Source organism: Guyanagaster necrorhizus, assembly GCF_019112545.1.
Source record: "Guyanagaster necrorhizus MCA 3950 unplaced genomic scaffold BT62scaffold_29, whole genome shotgun sequence".
In the NCBI taxonomy this organism is placed as follows: Eukaryota; Fungi; Basidiomycota; class Agaricomycetes; order Agaricales; family Physalacriaceae; genus Guyanagaster; species Guyanagaster necrorhizus.
Genome location: NW_025064908.1, coordinates 1,838 through 21,741, shown reverse-complemented (window position 1 = coordinate 21,741; position 19,904 = coordinate 1,838). Strand labels below are relative to the sequence as shown.

Sequence of the window (19,904 nt, the reverse complement as noted above, 5' to 3'; positions counted from 1 at the left end):
ATGGGTATAGGCGTTGACCCCGGAATTCATTTCGGCGTTCTGGATCTCCTCAGACCGTAGGTGCGAGCAGCAACGAAATGCTACTGCTTATGTGTGCTAGAATGGGTATTTTATTTTTCGCTCTTCCGTAATATCTGGATAAACTGTTTCCTTGCATGTCCAGAATTCGGTAGGGGGATCCGACCCCTCCGATCTCGTATCAGGGCATCCGGTTCGGGATCCGTTTTTGGGATCCATAATACGGATCAAATATTTGTAGGGATATTCGGTAAGCCATCGGACGACTTCAGGTACCGAGTTCTCGAATCCCGATCCGAACCAACTCCCGCCCCGCCCTCAAATCTAGCTCTACTAAAAGTTCCCCCCTCCCCCCCTCCGACACTTTTGGACTGCGCACGGGGAACATTAAGTTGCTCCCTCACAACCTCCTCCCAATTCAATTCAACTTTCTTCTGGCCCGTCAACCCCGCGAAAAGTGTTGGTTCGAGTCTACTTGTCTGTTCGTGATCTTTCTGTATTCTGTACCGCCCGACGAAGCAGCTTCTTCTGCAGTAGTGTATGGAAGAAAAGAAAAAGGTCCTTGACGGCCCTGTTTTGGTCAATTTCAGTGTAACGCAGATGGGTGACGAGCGTCGTCTTCTCCCCTGCCCTGTATGAGTGAGGGCCCACACGAAGAGGCCAAGAGTTGAGGAGCGAAGGTCTTATATATATATAAAACAAGAGAAAGGGAGATAGAGATACCGATACCGCCCAACATTTCGAATGGATGGATGAGTGAAGAGGCAGCGTAAAGTCTTACCATCCACCCTCGTTCGTTCGTTCGTTTCCTTGTTCTAGACAGATGGCCGTTGTAGGGGGCAGCTGTTGTAGAGCATCGGGCGACGTCAGGAATTCAGTTGATCTACTAGCTCCCGTGTAACATTTACGCATCTTCAGTTTGGCATAACGATGAAATCAGGGATCTACAAAAGCGTTTTTCCAGATCAAAACCTGAGCATGAGCCATAGAGTGAGACGCGCCAACCCCCACACATGCATAACGGGTACCGGCGGCGATTTTATGGCCTGATCTGTCCCGTTGCTTTGATCCCTGGGCGATAAAAAGAAACAGTAAAGACCGCCCAAATAGGTACTAACTAGGGAAAATACTAAACCCTCGGCTATTTATATTTTGTGTACGCATCATCGAAATAAATATCCAATATAATTTCGACGAGTCGCGCCAACTGTCTGACATGCAAGTTTTCGAACTTTTTTCTTATCATTGCTCTTTATAGGAGGGTACTCCGCCTTCGTTCAGATACAGAGTCCCCCGATGGCGGATCTAAAATCGGGCCCCAACGCGTTTCAGGTTCTCGCTTCCCGCCCTCGATCTTTAGTCTGAATAGGGGACTGCCAGCTTATCGACGAGCGTTGCTAGTCGGGGGTGGCGCTGTGCCTGATTGACACTCAGTTTTTCCGACATCCCTCACGCCGTTCAACTCGACGCCGTGTCTATTTATGCACGATTTTTTCCCCCCCAAACCAGAGTCGAGGTGCAGGATTCGATCCCAGCGCAGCACTCTATTCCAAGGTGACGCATCCGCAGTGTCTACCCACCCTTCCTTGAATTGAGAGCGCAGTCTCTCCAACGTGGGAAAAAGACGTTCGAAGCATCGCCTGCCTCTTTTCCCATTCCCGCTCAGCTATTCTGGATATCGTTTGCTTGCTGCGCGGTTGTGCTCAGATAGACATATGGAGTCTGTTAAGTGCTATTCCTTAATAGGGATTCCATAAAGTCGCATTTGAGTAAGAGGAAGAGGAAGAGTTAAATCAGGTAGGGCGTTTCCCATCATTTTGTATGCGGGGATATATCATCGCATCATTCCGTGAGCGCATCATTCCGGCTAGAGGACACGCAGAGCCGGCCGGGATGACGAGTCAAGCCGCAAGTAGTAGTAGTAGTACTCACCAGCGCCAAAATGCTCCCATCATGACTCTGTGAGATTGTGAGTCCTTATTCGAATTCTGTGAGCATTATCCTCTGTGATGATGGGAAAGATTGTCCGATATCGAATAAATTTTTGGGTCCGTGAAGATGGTTTGGATTCCAAGAGGAATCGTTGAAATCATTTGCCAATAATGTTCCCATCTTTCGTATTCATCAGCACGGTAAAGGTGGGAGCGTTTGATACATTGAAGTGGACAAGGAAGGATGAGAGAAACAAGAACAGACACACACTCACTAGTCGACGTCATCGTTAAAAATACTCATCGAGCAGCAAACTCTTCCCGTCAGAACGTCCCCTTGCCTATGAGCTGTGTCCGGATGAATGCGATCGTGGGTCATTATTCGTAAGAGTCATCCATCATTCACCAGCATCCATCATTCCGTTCGCGCATCATTCCGTCCTGGGAAAGAAGACGCACGAGCGAGGACGGGAGCCGTGTTCCCATCCCCGGCATACAGGGAGAGGAGAGGCGAAAGAAGGGGGAGGCAGATTAAAACAAAGAGCTCTGACCTCAGTGATCAGAGTCAAGTCGGTAGGATTAAAACGCGAGTCATCGTTGGCAAGCAGCGTGTGAGAGCTGTTGGTGTCTACAACTCGAAACTGAAAGACCGCATCTCATCTAAGCGTCGCAGTGCAGGGAAAGGCAAAGGTGGAAAGTAAACGCCCAAGGTGAAGAGAACGGCGCCGTATCTTGTCCGTCGGATTGAGGCCTGGCTATGTGAGATAGACGGTGGGACGAGCAGCCGAGCCTAGCCTGGGCATTGAAAAAAAGCGTAGTTTTTTCCGACGGAGGCGGCCCGGGGACGTAAGAGGAGGGGCGAAGGGGGGGGTGGGGGGTGAAATGTCGGGAGGGTATTCGGTCATCGGGGGTTACGATCCATGATTAACGTTGATGATAGAAGGGCGACGACAGGTTGGTTAGATTGCGCCACTGTGACCGAAGATCCGGCACCCGATCTAGGGCCGAAGCAAACTGGTTCGAGTTTGTGCGTGTTTGTGTATTTGTGCGTGTGTACGGGCATCTCTCGTGGGGGCCAGATAACTAGGAGAGGATCGAGGAACGAAAAGTAAAAGCTTGCCTCCCCCCCAGTGATCCTCTCTTCCCCTTATCGCTTCGCTCGTTTTACCTCCTTCCCCCTTCTCCCCCTCTCCCTCCCGCTAAACCTCGTCGGTTAAGGATAACGCCTGGAGTGAGTACGGTTGAACAGCTTCCAACTAGCAACTAGCATTGATCACTTACAGATCTCGCGACCCTTGCCGGCTCCTCACTTTCCGCCCACACCGAACACACTTTTATCATTATCATCATCATCATCATCAGCAGCAACGCTTGAGCCCAGCTCGCGACAATGTCCCACCCCAACTCTCCCGCTTCCGACAACTCGGACTCTTCCAACCCCCGCACACCCACCAGCCCCACCCTCCCACTCTCCCCCGACGCTGCCGCCCCGCCCAGCATTGCCCCCAGCAAACGCAAACCCTCCCGCCGCGCCAACACCGCTGAACGCCGTGCCACCCATAATGCTGTCGAGCGCCAGCGCCGTGAGACCCTCAACGGCCGCTTCCTCGACCTCGCCGCGCTTCTTCCCAATCTCTCCCAGATCCGCCGCCCCTCCAAATCCAGCATCGTCAACTCCTCCATCGCGCACGTGCACGCTTCCCGGCGTCATCGCCTCCTCGCAGCCCGCGAGCTTCGCGCGATGAAGATGGAGGCCGACGCTCTCAGACGGGAGCTCAACGAATGGAGGGACCGCGCTGCTGTGCCACGGGTCGAGGAGCCTGTGCGTGGCGAAGGCTTCGGGATGATCATCTCGGGCGAGCTGGAGGTCCTCGGTGTCGCTGGTGAGGAGGAGGACTATGCCGACGAGGATGGGCCTATGGGTAGTGGGTACGATGACGCTCCTCCCCCGCCACCTCCGACCGCGACCACCATGTACCACGGCCACCACCCTCACGCACATGGACACGGACACGGGCGCTCTCCTGTCATTGCGAGCCCGACTAACATGCACTTTGAGAACCCGCAGATGGGGTATGAGAACTATACGCCGATCGTGGCTCCCGCTGCTGCTGCTGCTTACTATGGAGGGTCCGCCCAACCCTTCTTTGAGGAGAAACGATTCGCTGCGCCGCCTCCTGCGTTTGACGCGTATCAGAGACCGAGGAGTGGAGGGTATGATGCCTATGAGGGGATGATCGTCGGTGGTGGGGGGGCTCCTGGTGCTGCCGCCTTTGCTATGATGGTCTGAGCATCCAACCCCGTTTCGTTATACCCTCCTGCAAAATATGTAGAACCCCCGCCGCTCTGTTGTATATCCTCTCGTAACCTTCTTTCGGACTCGAAGCCCACCTTACGCTCGTTTTCCCGCATTGAGCATTGTCTTTTTTTTTTTAATTTGATTGAAGTAGATAATCTGTATGGATGACGCAAAATCCGTATTTATTCAATGCAAGTGAGCTGGCATTCGGGTTTTGAGTTAGCCGGTAGCCGGTTTCGGGTAAGTTTATCATGGGCTTACGCTGAATTCTCGGTTGAGGCTCGGCTCTGGAACATCTGCATTCTCAAAAACCGCCGCCACCTGAATCAAATGGGGCCCCTTCTGTTCTAGGAGGGGGGGTCTTTCTTTATTCTCGGGTACATTTATATCTTGGAGTTTTTTTTTTTTTCCTTCCAGTACCTTACACGGGGAGCGGCGAGTTTCTTTCTAATCAACCACGGAAAGCTTCTTCTCTTTTCTCTTGTACCGCCCCCTCCTTTGCAAAATTCGTTCTAATCGATGACCGGGCACAGTCCTAAAGTACGGCCGACAACGAGGGGTCTATCTTCAGCTTCAGTGTATATCTACGTTCTCGAGTGGGCCTGGGGAGATACTGGGACTGTGTGCACAGCGCAGTCCTGAAGAGAAGCCTCTTTTTTCTTTTTTTAGAGACGACAAGCTGGGCTGACAGACAGTCACTTGGGGAAAATCGGTATCTGTGCTCACATGTTTCGCGGTTGGTGTACATGTACAACCCTCCCCGCCCTGCCCTTTCCTCCACCGGAAAAAAAAAAACTACGCTCTTTTTCTTACATGCTCGGCCCGACGTCAAGATAACGGCGTGCCGTTCTTTTCGCCTTGGCCGTTTACTTGTTCCACCGTTCGGTCTCTCTCAGTTTCGCCAACGATGACTCACGTTTTACATGTTCTTCCTGATTGTTGTTTCAATCTCTCTGTCCCCTGGCTCCCGTCCCTTGTCTTTGTTCTGGGACGGCACGGGACGGGGTGATGGGGGGGGTGGTTATCCGAGGGCGCAGCAAGAGAGGCAGGCAATACTTTGGAGCAAAGGCGGTGTCTGTAGGAGGGAACGATTGGGAGGGTCGTCGTGCTATGACGACCCCCCAATCGGTGTGGCTATGGATCTAACTTGCTGTTTGACTAAAGAGTGCTTTGTTCCTCGGCGTCTGCCTTCCTCCGTTTCAGGATATCACGTTTTGCTGTGTTTGCTGTGTCCTCTGTTTGAACGATTTACTCATCTTCCTCTTACGCTTGGAATCAAAAGCGACGTCATGGTACTATGATTGGGTTTCGTTGAACTTTGATGGCAGTCGTCAGGTGGGTTTTCACGAGAGCATGTTATATGTATACCGTCGGGGGTGGCGCGCATGATAGCCATCTAGGTTTCGAATTATTACGCGTAGGTCCCGGGCTGAGGGACTGTGCTTTACTTTCTTTTCACTTCAGGAAGGGAAACTGAACATCAATCAGGAGGCCTGGTGTACTACGAGAGAGGGAAGAAGAGGAGAAGGAGGGAGAAAGATGCGATGCGACCGTGAAATAGAGTACTGCTGTGATGGGAGGAGTCGTGCTATGATGGCTGTCGTCAAGTACGTTTTTACGAGAGGGCGTTTGTTACGTTGGAGAGACTGCGCTCTCAATTCGAGGAAGAGTGGGTAGACACTGCGGATGCGTCACCTTAGAATACAGTGCTGCGCTAGGATCGAATCATGCACCTCGACTCTAGTTTGGGAGGGAATGGTGCGTAAATTCAGACACAGCGTCGAGGTGAATGGAGCGATTGAATGAGTGGGAGGGAACCTGAGCGGGAGACTTGATCTGAAACATGTACATCGTTATAACGACGCGCGTCGATCTTAAAGAAGAGGTGCAGACTAAAACGTAAACGGGAGCTATTGAATTACGAGGAGGGACAAAGTGAATTCCTATGCGCAGTCCTGTGACTCTGAGGTCTTTCTTTTCAGAACGGAGGAACTGGTAGCCCCTATTAAGATTAAGAGTTGGATTCTGAATTGGTTAGAGGAGAAGATCGAGGCGGGAGCGGGAACCTGAAACGACGATTTGTAGATCAATCGGTATTTGAAACTCGTCCGGTGCCAACGAAGGCGGAGCACTCTACAAAGAGCAATAACCACCTTTCCCACGACCGCCCGGAATATCTGGAGTGAGGATCTTTTCTCAGGCGTTCACGGCTCCGACGCACTTTGAACTCAACGTCGACGATTCCTTTCTCCTGCTCGACCTTCCTACTCTTCGTAAATTTACTAGACCTCTTGTTTCCTCCTCATCCCGCCTTTCTAGCTGCTTCTCCGCTTCAATATATCAACGCTCCCACCCACCTTTGCCGCTGACGAAATGATGGAAGATGGGAACGTTTCAAATAATGAACGATTACATTACTCTTAGTCTTGCAATCAAAAGCGACTTCACGGACCCACAACTTTATTTCATATGGGGACACATCTCTATTAAGTAGGAGCCCACGGCATAGCACTTACCCGAGTTCATATATGTATGTGAGGGCGTATACCCAGGATAGGGGAGCGGGAATGGGCAAAGAGGTGGGCGTGTTGGAGAGATGTCTATATTGGGAGGAATAGACTAGGGCGGGGGGGTCGTCGTTCTATGATGGCGGTCGTCAAGTACTTTTTTTTTTCACGAGAGCGTTTATTACGTTGGTGGGACTGCGGGGGAAGATTGGACACTGCGGTGTCGGTGTCGGTGTCGGGTGTTCGCGCATATGATAGCCATCGCATGGAGGGCTAAGCAGTCTCGGTCCGAGTGGGGCCTTTGTACGCGGCGCAGGGATTTCGCCCACGAGATACCATGTCCCGTTCTACATGGTTATCTACCAATCATCCTTGGATGAAGACACGCCTCGAGTCTGATTTGGAGAAAAGGACGGTTAGTGTGGGTGTGTACATTCGGACGTGGAGGCGAGTTGAATGGAGCGATGGGAATGAACGATCGATATCGGGAAAACTGAACGTCAATCAGGGCACGGCCGGGCAGGAGAGGGAGAGGGACCTCCGTTAACCTGAAATATGTACATCGTTGTAGCGACGTGCGTCGATCTCAAGCGGAGATGTGTCTGCAGACACACCAGAGCTATTTATTGCGAGGAGGAACTGAAATACTGTGCGTACTCTCGGGATGACGACGAGCTGGCAGCCCCTATTAAGAGCTAGGCTGGAGAAGATCGAGGCGTTCGCGGCGGGAACCTGAAACGAGTTTTTAGTTCGATTTTTAGATCTGCCATCAGGCATCGGTATCTGAACTCATCCGATGGCTCACAGCGAACGCGTACAATGAACACTAGGAAACGACGACCACTGCTAATAAAGCACTGATATTGATAAGACCTCTTCCCATGATCGCCCTTAATTTCCGAAATATCCGGAGCGAGGATCTTGCGTGTTTTTTTTTTTCTTTCTCAGGTGTTCGCGGCTCCGACGCACTTTTGGCTTGGGCTGTCGTACTCACCTCCACCACTCTTCCGACTCGGCGAGAATTTACAACCAATTTGGAGGTGAAATACCTCTCACGCAGGGACATGATTCATTTGATTTGTGTTTTTTTTTTCCAATGCTGAGATGATCGCCGTCCTCTCTTCTGAGATGTCTAGATGCCGTGTTGGCGAGTCGGGATGAGGTCTAGGGGCTGGCTCACTCACAGAAGTCGAATGGAGGTGCGGAAAAAAACAGCCATACCAACCAGCACCCACCTTTGACGTGCACCGTTAACGTTCGAAAATTGTATATCATACAATTGGCGCGACTCTGTTTTGAATCTGCAAATCAGAATTGAATTAGGTTGGTCAGGGGGTTCTGAGCGTTCGGGGTACTCGGCGCGCGCATACACAAAAACATAAATAGTTCCTCCAAGTAAAGGTGCATACCTACGTTGGGCAGCGAGAAATAGGCTTTGCCGGAGAGAGGTATGGGCGAAGCGTTAGAACTGATTGGATACAGGATCCCCCCGGGAACAGAACAAGGATCAATATTCAATTCTGGAGGGACGACGAGAAACGAAACTTTAATCTGGCGTGGGAGGATAGGCTTTATTGCTAGCGGGCATTGAGAGGAGGGGGGGGTGGGTTGAAATCCGTCTGATGCTACCTCTCGGACCTCAGAAGCAGCGCCAAGAGTATTACAGTCGCCTCCCTTATAACCCATAACCCCTCCATTCCCATTCGGAGCTATGGGTCATGAGGGAGGCGACTGTAGTAATGCGTAGTATCGCTTAGTCAAATTATCTGCAGGGAAACACCCAATTTTGGAAGGGCGGAAGGGGAGATGAGCAGGGTCCGACTCGGGTATACACTAGTAACGCATCACCGGTGTTTTGTTGGCCGACCTGACCTGGGAAAAAGAAAAAAAGGACTTGAAAGAACATGCATTCCTCAACGCTTTTCTGCGTCTGATGGATTTGTTCCTTTTCTTACGAGAATGGTTATTCTTACTTGATCACCGAAAGGGGGGTGGGGGGGCACGGATTACCCGCGAAAGTCGCTGTTGAGATTTGCAAGGACGATAGTATTGGTAACCGGAAGCAAAAAGGCAAAAGGGCAGTGCGAACCGGCTCCTCCCGGTTGGAGTGATGGTAAACGGACACAAATGCCCGGGCCGGGGGTCAGGTTTTTCCCGATCCTTGTCCTATGCGCCCAGACTAATCGTTCGCGAGGTATCGATAATAACTAAATCCATTATTGTCAGGTTCGAACTTCCCTTGCTGATCATCTAGCTGTATGTAGTTCCTATTCTGGAGATATGTATCTATGCACTCGAATTGTTTGTTTCTTGATGTGGAGTTACGGAGCGATGTTTTCCTTGGCTAGACACCTTATATGAACAAAAATTCACCACGCTCTTGGCTTGAACGAAGACACTCGGAGACTTCTCTTCATGAAGGACTACTGGCTCGAGGACTATCCTTGTATACTTACACATATCTTAGAACGACTCAGTCGGTAACGTTCGATAAGGCGTGCATACTGATCATCCCGACTCACAGAGCATTCCTTATCGACTGCCTGCCAAGCACGAAGGCGGTAGGATTTCACAGACTCGCAGATTTTTTGTTAGCTCATGCTATCTTCATCGGGGGCACAAGGCTATTCGTGTCTGCGCTAGTATGCTGAAGTTCGTATGGCGTAGAAGTAACTGAGGAGGGGCGGGCTTTGACAAGGGCATGAAACACCCTCCTTTGCCGTCGACAGTCCTACTCTGTTTTTGCACTTGCCCCAGCGGGCCGTGTTTTCGCTGCGCGATGTCACCCGTCAACCTAACCGCACTTCAGATGAATTTTCATAACTGGATGACGCTGTAGACTTTTTGGCCGGGCTAGTATTTCGTGAAACGGGAAACTTAACTGGCTTTGTGTGGTCAAGCAAGATGCTTGAAACTGGCACTTACCGTTGTGCTTATGATTCTAGCTACAGGCTTCGACGATCAGCTCGAGAAAAATAAAAGTTGTCAATGGTGTTCTCTTGATACGGGGAGATGGAAGGGGCCGGGCATCCTTCATGATATGGCTGGGGATGAGGAGCCCTTGGAACGAGGACCGAGGGATAATCAGCGCCATGGTATCGGTTTCGGGTGGAATACATGATGTATGTACATGGGTATAATTGCATTTCAGATTCTATATACAGTCCACGTTGTATACTCTATGTTCAAAGATGTTCAAATCATTAGCGATTCTATCGACAGAAATTGTACAAAACTGTATTCAAGGTGCTTCAAGCTGCCCTCAAATAAGGAGATCCATGCAAAATGACTCACAGAGAAAGAATCAATCCAGGAGTCTCAAAATCAATCAAACTCTTGGAATACCTAAATGGCTCTTAATTGGTCAATTCAGCTCCAAGGCTTGATGCTTGACGTTCTGGAACCAACCACGGGGGGTTGCCCTTCGGCTACATTGGTACATCTCATCATTCCGGATCTGATAATGGTTCAATTAGATTCGATTTCCTATAGATCCCACAATCTTGCTAATCTTCTTTCATTCGGTACTCCTTTGGATGCAGCTGGTCACCACCGTTTCAGACCGCGGGCCATCCTAAGGTCTAGACGGAAGTATTCCCTCGGCGGTGATGGGTGCTATTTTAAGAATCGCGATTAGGGACAGACCGACAGGTCACGTCCGGAGGCTGGTATTTCCTGTTTACTTACTTACTATGTGATGTCTTTCGCTGCGAGATGTATTGAATCCTCAGATTGCATGTTCCACGAATGAACCCAATCGGAGCACAGTGATTGATGAAGATCCGATGTCAGGAGCTTCTCTTGTCATGCCCTTATATGTACACCTCAGCATTTGTCATGTGTCGTGCTGCAACATATTGAACGTTTCTTGATGGGAATGACAAGCCCCATAATAATCATGACGGCTGGCTGTACAATGAAGTTGAATGCCTTTGTAACTCTGCTAATCGCTGTCGCCTCAACTCCCGGTGTCCACATCAAGACGGAAGAGATCAAAACACCAAAAAAAAAACAGAAAAAATTTAGTCTGCACAAAAAGCGTTGTCATGCGAGTGGTCTACGGATTCTCTGACCAGGATGGGCTCCCATCGATCACAGCGAACACGAAGTCGGTAAAGAAAAAGAACGGGGCATCATTTCTGTAAGCGGCTCTATCACACGAAGAAGCAGCCTGTTAAGCGGACGAAAATAATTCCTGAATCTTCTATACGGGCCCACCACCTGAAACATTCCATGGCTGACTTCCGGATTCCATGTCCTGATTCGTCTCCGATACACCACGCGGAGGACGAGGTTAACAAAAGCATCCGCCAATAGGAATGCTCCATTGGTTTTACACACTCAACATCGAAGGAATCGTGATATCTGTATTTCGAAGATCGACAGTAAGACATGTTATGGATTGCAGACCATGGAGAACATTGTGAAAAGATGCAGTATAGCTTAGTGTATTTTGAATGCCATAGGTGGAAGTATGCCTATATGTTACAATGTTAATCACTCCAACTGAGATGAAGATAACTCGGAACTGAACAAACCACAAACGAAGGAGATGACACCGGAAACAACCATAGGGATCCAAGTAAATGTCGACCATGCTTCATATCCATCTACAAATACAGAGCAGGTCACTGTCGCTAGAAAGGCCTATGGCGAAAGGTGGCACGGTAAGCAATCGAGAACGTAGTCCTTCGTATCCGAGTCCATGTACAATGGTCGGTGCGGAATGGTAGACCCTCGAAAAGGGAACGCAGACACCAAGCACTCTTTTCTTCACAGATAGCAAAGGAGCCATCTGGGGATGTGCAGGAAAGAAGCAGTATGCCGCCACCACCAGAGCAAATGATGATGCACCCTCAATGATGAATAATCACCGCCACGTTTCCAAGCCTTTCGAGTCATGAATGAGGTCAACACGCTACGCTATGCTACCTCTGAAAGCACTAGTGAGTGATGCACGGGAGGAGATGAGAGAGAGGAAGAGCATGCTCTTGCGGTCGGTACCAGCCATCAGGCAATCGGTCAGCAGAGAATAGTACAGAACACGAAAATAGAACTGACAAGGTGAGAAAGTAGATTATTCCCGGATAGAACCCTGTGATGGTGATGAGACATTCCTGTCCTGCTAAAATGCCTCTGTGACATACCTGCTTCAAATGCTCCAAGCAGAAACCGAAGTCCCATCAGCGCACTGTAGCTCTTGACGCACGAGATGATCATATCCGTTCCGCCCCACCCGACCATGAGGAACGCAAACCAATGCGGAGGAGAGAAATGCTTGAGCATGTAATTCGACGGCGTCTCGAACAGTGCATAAGAAATGAAAAACACTGTCAGCACAGTGGAGAACTGGCCACTTGTCATGTCAAGGACCTCCAACAATGAGTCACCGCTGTCGGCATTAAGGATTTTTGCATTTCCCTGACAAATAATTAATTAAGAGAACGATCGGGCATCATCAGATCGGCGTACAATATTGGCGCGGGCGAGGAAATTGAGGGTATAAATGGACATGCAACTGGGGATGATCTGGAGATCCAGCTATCGAGGCAGTCTGCCAGTGAAATGAACCGGAGTCAGCTTGTTGTCCTGCTTCGACGGCAGGGGCAGTGGCAAATATACCTCTTCTCCACGACACATTCAACGACGAAGAGATGTTCGGATGTTGATATCTCTTCATTACTTGGAGTTCCCTTCTTGAAGTCGTCAGGTGATGAAAAGGGAGCAGTGCTCTTTCATTTTGGAATGCTGCGCAGGCTGGTAAGGAGGCTGTAACGATCAGTGTAAGACTTTATGAGGACAATTTGTCCTTCATCTTTGCCTTGGCGCCAAGGTATTCAACCTCCCTCTTGACGGTGCGTTCGTCCTCCAACATCTTCATTTCGTACCATTTAGTATAGCCTGCTGGATGTCGTTCGATCCTTTGTGATGCTGACAAAGGTGCTGTGAACATTTAGCATTCAATCACGAAGTATTCTTCATCTTCGTAAGCTTTCTTAAGCATTTTTTGTTTCAGATCCCATTACCTTCCTGCTTGCGAAATTTTCATACTATAGTTGGGAGTTATTACAAACATATTCGCATTGTGAGAGCCATTGATTAGGCAACGGTGGCCTCATATAACGAGCCTGGATTAACAAAAGTGATTGTAGCCGAGAATGATAAAACATACCGTAAATTATTGAAGCTTCTAGATTATTAACGAAACTGCCCGAGGCAATCTACCGCTCTATCCTGGGGATACATGAGATCGGTAGACGTCCATTTTCTTCATGCGAAAGCGTTGGATCTAGATGGTGAACAGCATGAGAAAGTCCCAAGATAAGCATAATAACGTTCCATATAGATGCCGGATTCAAAATCAAAAACCCAATGCCATCGCTGATGGAAAGATGAGACCCACAAACTGAAAATGTCGAAGGCGATAGCTCTGGCACCCTGGAACTCCCTTATGCCTATTTTGCGGCTTGTTATTGCTTCTCGCTCTTTTTGCTGTGCAACTGGCAGTCGTCCGGAAAACGGCTAGACTGGTGGGTCCCAATATCCCTGAACGCTGGCTGTTTTTCTAGGAGGAAGAAAAAAGGAAGCTCAAGAATATGACCCGGGTTCGATGTAGTTGCGAGACTGAAAGCTTGAAAGGGAATCACCGGGCCAGGCCAGATCGAGTTGTCACTGTCACTGTCACAGCTCTTCCTAAACATCATGAACTTTGTGTCGGCTTTCAGTGCTGAGTCTTTCCATGGCGGAAAGAGATGGTGAGGTGAACGCAAAAGGAATCGTACTTTTGTTGTTATCCTCTGACTGGTTCTAGGCACAAATTTCCCAAGTCGTAGGTTAATAGTAGTTTCGACTCAAGTGAACCGCCTTGGCTCATGACATTTCGCTCGATCTGAACCTTGAATGACTACTATGCTTTTTTAGGATTCTCTGCTTAACTTTGTCATTGAGCTGTGGTGCTGATCTCGGTCGACTTTGTGCCGTGGTTATCTCTGCGACTGGATCTCTTCTTAGATTCAAGCATCGTTAGAGGGAATTCTACCATCACAATATTTTTTAGCCTTAAATTTAACAGTGTTCGGTTGAGGCTCATGGAGTAGGTGAATATTAAGATTCCATGCCTTATCCTCCAGAAAGCGCTTAGATAGATTGACCGACATGGAACCAGAAGGCAAGAGGATCATTTTCATAGTCTATTCATGTGCTGAATATTATTTTCAAGGCAGAAAAAAAGATTCTACTAAATACACGGTGTTTAAAGGTGACAATGTTGTTGTCAATCATTTTCCATGGCGACTAGCGAGCTTACAACCTGCTATATTTCTTCTGTGACAAGAACCACCAGGACGACGCCCTTTCTGTTCAAGGCGAAATGTGTAAGACATCAGTCTCTCTTTCTCTCTGTTTGAGCAAGAGAATGGTCGGTGCGTGGAATAGCGTAACAACGAGTTAGGCCGGTTATATCCACAGGCCAGATCATGGATCGAATTGGTGAAGTGGTCGTATCAGGGTATTATCCTGAATTTTTTTCTGTGCTCCATTCAACTATGATGGATGTTTCAAGGATAGGTGAAGCAAGGTTAGTGAGCAGAGCTCATGCTGGCATGCCTGCTCAACATCCGTTTTGTCAGCTTCCCTTTCTCGATAATTTGACATTCTACCAGCGCCGAACACGGAGCATAAGCACGGTATAGTTCACCAGCGACAACCGACGATGATGGTAAAAGTCGTCGGTCCTTGAAACTGATCCTCTACCAGAACGCCGCCTTGTCCTTCATTGCTTTCTGGTCCATTTCTGTAAGTGAGAAAGCAGCGATGAGTTCAGGAAGGGATGAATCTCCAGGAATGAGGGGCATCTGATACATGAACACTGGAAGCCTACTCCACGGATACCAACGTGTTGGTTTTCCGTCTGCTTGTATGCTATAGCATGGCCTTCGTCTCCCAGGAAAAGACGTTCTCTCCCTCGTCTCTATGTCAGCCTCCATTACCATCGCATGCCATCCTGAGGTGGATCGATTTCAATGTTAGCATTCCATATATTACCAGAAAGGACGAAAACATACACTCGGACCCGGATGAATATTACTTTGAACACGTACGGGTGATGCAAATTAAATCACATATATGTCAATCGACAGTCAAGGGAGCCGTGCGATTCGGCGTAATGAAGATCGATAAAGCAATAATCAGACCCACGGGATCCTTCGCAGTAACATTCATGCTTCCATATGTCCACAAGAGTCCTAGATTGGTTAGAAGCAAGCAGAGGAGGAGATGCAGGGATTATTATTGCAGACAGCTATAACCCAGTGATTAATGAGTATCTCAAAATGAATAACCCAGTACGTACGGCTTACCCAAAGCAAGCAAACGTCCTTATAGGTAGGCGGTACATGAATTGCTCGGAAGAACCTCAGAAGTAACCCTAAGTTAGGGTTTAAACCAACGGCGGTACACAGAACAGCAGTGGTGGGACTGCGAAATACGACGGATGCCTCGCTCTGAGGACGGACCATGCACAGGCCGGTACCGCGAACGCACACGGTCCTTCTTGTGCATGGTCAGTGCGCTTTGGCAGGGGGCATGTCTGTTTTGCGGTACATCAAGTCTACGGCCATTTGCACATGACATGGGCGTAGGGAGCACATTTGTTTCGCGGTACATGACCGAATCTCGAAATATGCACATTCTTGTCATTTAGATTCCACATAGGTAGCGTGTACAGTCCGCGGTACATTACTGATTCTCCAATTATCACCATTCTTGTCATTTAGCAACTGCGTAGGTAGCATGTACAGTCCACAGTACATGACCGATTCTCGAAATATGTCCATTCTTGCCATTTAGAATCTACATAGGGCTCATATCCAGTCCACGGTACATGACCGAATCTCGAAATATGCCCATTTTTGTGTTTTAGAAATGGCGTAGGTAGCACATACAGTCCATGGTACATGACTGATTCTTGAAATATGACCATTCTTGCCATTTAGAAACTGCATAGGTAGCATATACAGTCTGTGGTACATTACCGATTCTCCAATTATCACCATTCTTATCATTTAGCAACTGCGTAGGTAGCGTGTACAGTCCGCAGTACATGACCGATTTTCTTTGCAGGCTTCTTTTCATCTGTCGGAGTGAAAATAGCACCGTAACAATTTGTTCAATTTGCTATCATGTCTTTTGTCAATATACTTTGAAATGATCAGAATATGTGACTAATTGTTTCATTGACATTGTATTCCAACATCTTCTTTGCTCCCCTTCTCCCTTTGTCAACTTCGATGCCGACTGGGTGATACAATGGGCTCCCCCAGTAGCATCCCTCTGTTCCCTTCCATAGTGATCGGTTCCCTTTCATCTGTTATTTGCCTTCTGATGTCCAGCTCCACTTCATCCTCCGAGGATTCCTCTTCTTCTCTGCACTCTTGGAGAATGTGATCTTCTCTTTCCTGCATGTCCATCTCTTTTTGCTTCTCTCTTTCTTCCCTCTCAATTATCGACATGATTTCCTCTTCATCCTCCCTCTCCTCCCATTCCTCAACATTCCGCAATGCTGGTATGTGGCCACTCATAATATCAAATCTCCAGTTCTCTATCCATGGATTCCAGATGAGGCGGACTGCTGAACATGGTAGAGCCTCTTTTCGAACTCGTTCCGGTTTAATCAGTTCCCCTTCTGACTTCTCATAAACACACACCTGTGTGCTATCAGACCAAACACACCACAGGAATTCATCAAATGCCCTTTTCAGTGCTCTTCGCATGTCTTTCACTTGTCTTGAAGAAGACATATCATGCACAAATCCTTCCCACATCTTTATTGATTTCATCTTTCCCCAGTTACTCCATGCAGACTGTTGTTTCCTTGCATTCAGTTCATTTGGAGTCTGGAAGATGTTGTCAAACAGTGAATCCCACTGGCTCTCTGTTCCTTCATGCATTCATGCATGTGTCAACACTCCTCCAAGATCATTTTCTTTCATGATACAGATGTCGACCATCCACCATTCATTCTGTGTCAGAGGAGAATGCTCCCATCCACATTTCACCCGTCCAACCTTCTGCAGCATGTCAGACACATATTGCTGTAGTACTTGATTCAGAAATGTCCTGGCATGCCCTGGATATTGTTCGTCATATATCCGGTCCTCTGGTGGCAGATCAGGCCTGTAGTCATATGATTTTTCTGGCATTTCTATCCATCGAGCTAGCCTTTCTGTCTTCAGCATTGGCTCCTCAGGTTGACCCTTGGCTTTCCTCGTGCACCCTATGACCTGGCCCATTGGCTTCCGTTCCACCAATTGTCACTGCTTCATGTGACTATCTTCAGAACAGAACTCATTCAGCGTCTTTCTAATGCCCAACAAATTCCAACCTGAGTCACTGGGCACTTGGATGACACTCTCGCATCGTGGTATTCTTGTACCACCTCCATTCCGTGTTGGCCATGCAATCACACTGCTAGGAATCCACCAGAGTCCTCCCTCTGCATATGGTCCTGGCTCATCCGTCCTGTCTCTCTTTCGCATGCATGGAAGGATCATGTGATGATCTTCCTGCCAGTACATTTGTGGCCAGATGGCATGCATCAACATCTTGTGTCCTGATCGCTCTTCTGGCCATGCATGAAGCAAATTGACCATAAATGCAACAAGACATGTCAGGATGACTGGATAGTAACAGTATCGCATGTCCATGTTGTGCTCTTCATTCTGCCACTGGATCAATATCGCAAATCCGAGAGCTCTGGCGGATTTAAATTGCCTGTGGATACTATTAGCCCTGATCCTCATTACTACATAGCTTCTAGAAATGGGCTCACCACCAGTCTTGCCATGGAACACAATACACCAGATCTGAGAAACTCGCAACTGGCACATCTGCGAACACATCTTCTGCATTAGCCAGCAGAACTCATGCCTCAATCCACGCATGTACATCATTATGCCATGCTGCATCTGCGAAGACACCATAGAGTTTCCCAAGAAACTCATTGTATGTGTACTTCGACTTCTTCATCAGATTGACTGCAGTAACAAACTTGGCATTGTTGCTCACCCGCATGTCATAGGTGAGGCATTTATCGGTTGTGTACATCTGGACAAAGGTTGCATTGAATTGTCCAAGCGGTGTGGTATGTGTTGTGATGTGACATCCTGCGATGGAGGTGAGGTGTGCACATGTATCTCTTTTGTAATTGTAGTAACCAAAACACATCCACTTGTTGGCTTCGGTCTGATGCATTTGCAGTAGTCTCTGTAGTGCAACTGCATGGCCATCAGAGCGCCACATAACTGCTCCCTCCTTCACAGACAGCTCAAGTGCAACATCAACAAAGACATCATCACCAGAAGTACTGAACATGTCAGCATTGAATATATGGTCCTGGTGCAGGAAGTATTCTTGCTCGGTTGCATTGCTTGGGTCATGCACTGTCAATGCCTTGATCCCTCGCCACTGAAGCAAAAAACGGTGCCTGATCCCCCATCCATCTGAATGGTGCTCCAGTCGTTCACTGAAATCTCCTAGCAATCGCTCCACATATTCACTAGGGATCAACTCTGTTAGCTTTCTTGTCTGATGACTCTGCCCACTTCCTGCCTGAAACAATTTTGAACTGTAGGTAGCAGGAAGACGAGCCGCTGTCATATCCTGATAACGTACTGCTGATTGGATGAATATTTCATAGAGCACAGCATACTCCTGGATGGAAACTGAAGGGGTTCCCTCATGCTGTTTGAGATTTTGAACCAAATTCGGTAGCAGGATATATAATGATGCATGATGGGTGACTTTGGCAAGGAAGACATTTGGAACACATCCTGGATCCATGGGATTTGTTGTGAGCTACATATGATCAGCTTTAGCATAGACTTTGACATTTAGATGATAAATGCTACCTTGCCATTCTGTGGATTGACAATTTTGAAAGGTGCTTGGATATTAATACCACCTTGCATTGACATCGTCGGCTGATATGTAGTAGCAAACTCAATCGGCATTCCCAGATCTGGAACACGATCACAGATTGCAATGACCGAGTCATAGTCCCTTGTCAATGTCACTTTTGGTTCTGGCAGGTCAGCTCCAGCCATGGTGAGATTGATGTAATGATCCTCGCTGTATTCCTCACACAATACATAGTGGAGATACTTTCCATGACGTGTGATGCTCCTTGTTGAAACATTCTGATGCATCCAAAGTTGACTACATTCTTGAACAAACTCCCCCAATGTGACATCTCTTGATGTGTGGACACCCCGAATGCGAATGTTATTCCCATCAACATCATCATCTGGATCCCATTCTCCATATCTGATTTCTCTTTGTCGATGGTGCAGAGGTCCATCATCCTCGTCACTAGAGGCTGGCCCAGGGGTGCTTCGATGGGATGACTGATGAGCTTCATCCTCTTCATCCCTCTGTTCTGGATGGTGACGACGTCTCCGATGATGATCCTCCTCATCACTAGCAGTGATTTCGGGGTGCCGGCTTCGACGGGATGACCCATGAGCATCATCCTCTTCATCCCTCTGTTCTAGATGTCGATGATGTCATCGACGATGATCGTGAATATGGGTGGACTCGGGGCACCTGCTTTGACGAGATATCTGGTGTCTAATGGCACCAACAGAAGGAGGTGTCCAGGATACTAGATGCCTGATTAGACCAATGGCTACTTTCCAGTGATATGCATACCATCATGATGTTGATCCTCATCATTGTACTCATCCTCTTCTTCTTCTTCTGCTCCTGCTTGTTCTGCTCCTCCTGCTTCTTCCTGGTCTTCATTGTCGGTGAACAAGCTACTTGTATGTCCTGATCCCCAAAAGAAACTGTCATCATCCTGGTCAGAGTTCATGCTAAAGGGGAAAAGTAGGTGGGTGATATCACTGTTTGCATCTACTTTATACTAACAAAGCAGAGCGCCACATGAAAAATTTCTCTATTTTTCCGAAGACATTCAGCTGGACATGACATTGACAGCACAATTTCTTGTCATGTCAAATTCTTGGTAATGCAAAACAAATTGTATGGGACCGCGAAGTGCGGGGGACCCATCCTTTTCAGTTCCAGGATATTTTCACCAATTGTCACTTGTATATTTAGTGACATGAAATGTATACATTACAAAAATGTGTC

General features: G+C 48.1%; 7 protein-coding genes across 7 annotated transcripts; 4 read left to right on the top strand and 3 right to left on the bottom strand.

Moving 5' to 3' along the window:
* On the top strand, nt 1–1,729 carry BT62DRAFT_1010309 (uncharacterized protein; the record flags this gene model as incomplete). The annotated part of the gene is made up of 5 exons (XM_043177638.1): nt 1–56; nt 204–499; nt 1,300–1,425; nt 1,453–1,534; nt 1,588–1,729. The coding sequence occupies 5 exons, from the start codon at nt 1–3 to the stop codon at nt 1,727–1,729; spliced, it is 702 nt and encodes a 233-aa protein (XP_043035888.1).
* Nucleotides 1,730–3,001: 1,272 nt separating this feature from the next.
* BT62DRAFT_380957 (uncharacterized protein) lies at nt 3,002–4,766 on the top strand. The gene is made up of 3 exons (XM_043180713.1): nt 3,002–3,180; nt 3,312–4,224; nt 4,299–4,766. The coding sequence occupies exons 2-3, from the start codon at nt 3,340–3,342 to the stop codon at nt 4,314–4,316; spliced, it is 903 nt and encodes a 300-aa protein (XP_043035887.1). The 5' UTR covers nt 3,002–3,180; nt 3,312–3,339; the 3' UTR covers nt 4,317–4,766.
* A 405-nt stretch (nt 4,767–5,171) lies between these two features.
* BT62DRAFT_1010306 (uncharacterized protein) lies at nt 5,172–5,948 on the top strand (the record flags this gene model as incomplete). Its single annotated transcript, XM_043177637.1, has 5 exons — nt 5,172–5,540; nt 5,577–5,617; nt 5,670–5,687; nt 5,737–5,800; nt 5,871–5,948. 5 exons carry the CDS (start codon nt 5,172–5,174, stop codon nt 5,946–5,948), a joined length of 570 nt encoding a protein of 189 aa, XP_043035886.1.
* Nucleotides 5,949–6,282: 334 nt separating this feature from the next.
* BT62DRAFT_1079255 (uncharacterized protein) lies at nt 6,283–8,441 on the bottom strand (the record flags this gene model as incomplete). The annotated part of the gene is made up of 9 exons (XM_043179467.1): nt 6,283–6,381; nt 6,470–6,512; nt 6,765–6,889; nt 6,941–7,102; nt 7,189–7,248; nt 7,304–7,357; nt 7,413–7,487; nt 7,981–8,109; nt 8,169–8,441. 9 exons carry the CDS (start codon nt 8,439–8,441, stop codon nt 6,283–6,285), a joined length of 1,020 nt encoding a protein of 339 aa, XP_043035885.1.
* A 3,090-nt stretch (nt 8,442–11,531) lies between these two features.
* On the bottom strand, nt 11,532–12,441 carry BT62DRAFT_380865 (MFS general substrate transporter). Its single transcript, XM_043180712.1, has 5 exons — nt 12,378–12,441; nt 12,228–12,309; nt 11,903–12,176; nt 11,817–11,850; nt 11,532–11,762 (listed from the first exon to the last, which is right to left on the bottom strand). The coding sequence occupies exons 2-5, from the start codon at nt 12,267–12,269 to the stop codon at nt 11,699–11,701; spliced, it is 414 nt and encodes a 137-aa protein (XP_043035884.1). The 5' UTR covers nt 12,270–12,309; nt 12,378–12,441; the 3' UTR covers nt 11,532–11,698.
* Nucleotides 12,442–14,682: 2,241 nt separating this feature from the next.
* Nucleotides 14,683–15,456, top strand: BT62DRAFT_1010303 (uncharacterized protein; the record flags this gene model as incomplete). Its single annotated transcript, XM_043177636.1, has 2 exons — nt 14,683–15,006; nt 15,190–15,456. The coding sequence occupies 2 exons, from the start codon at nt 14,683–14,685 to the stop codon at nt 15,454–15,456; spliced, it is 591 nt and encodes a 196-aa protein (XP_043035883.1).
* Nucleotides 15,457–17,675: 2,219 nt separating this feature from the next.
* On the bottom strand, nt 17,676–19,553 carry BT62DRAFT_1010302 (uncharacterized protein; the record flags this gene model as incomplete). Its single annotated transcript, XM_043177635.1, has 4 exons — nt 17,676–18,608; nt 18,662–19,299; nt 19,356–19,413; nt 19,461–19,553. 4 exons carry the CDS (start codon nt 19,551–19,553, stop codon nt 17,676–17,678), a joined length of 1,722 nt encoding a protein of 573 aa, XP_043035882.1.
* Between the last annotated feature and the right edge of the window lie 351 nt (nt 19,554–19,904).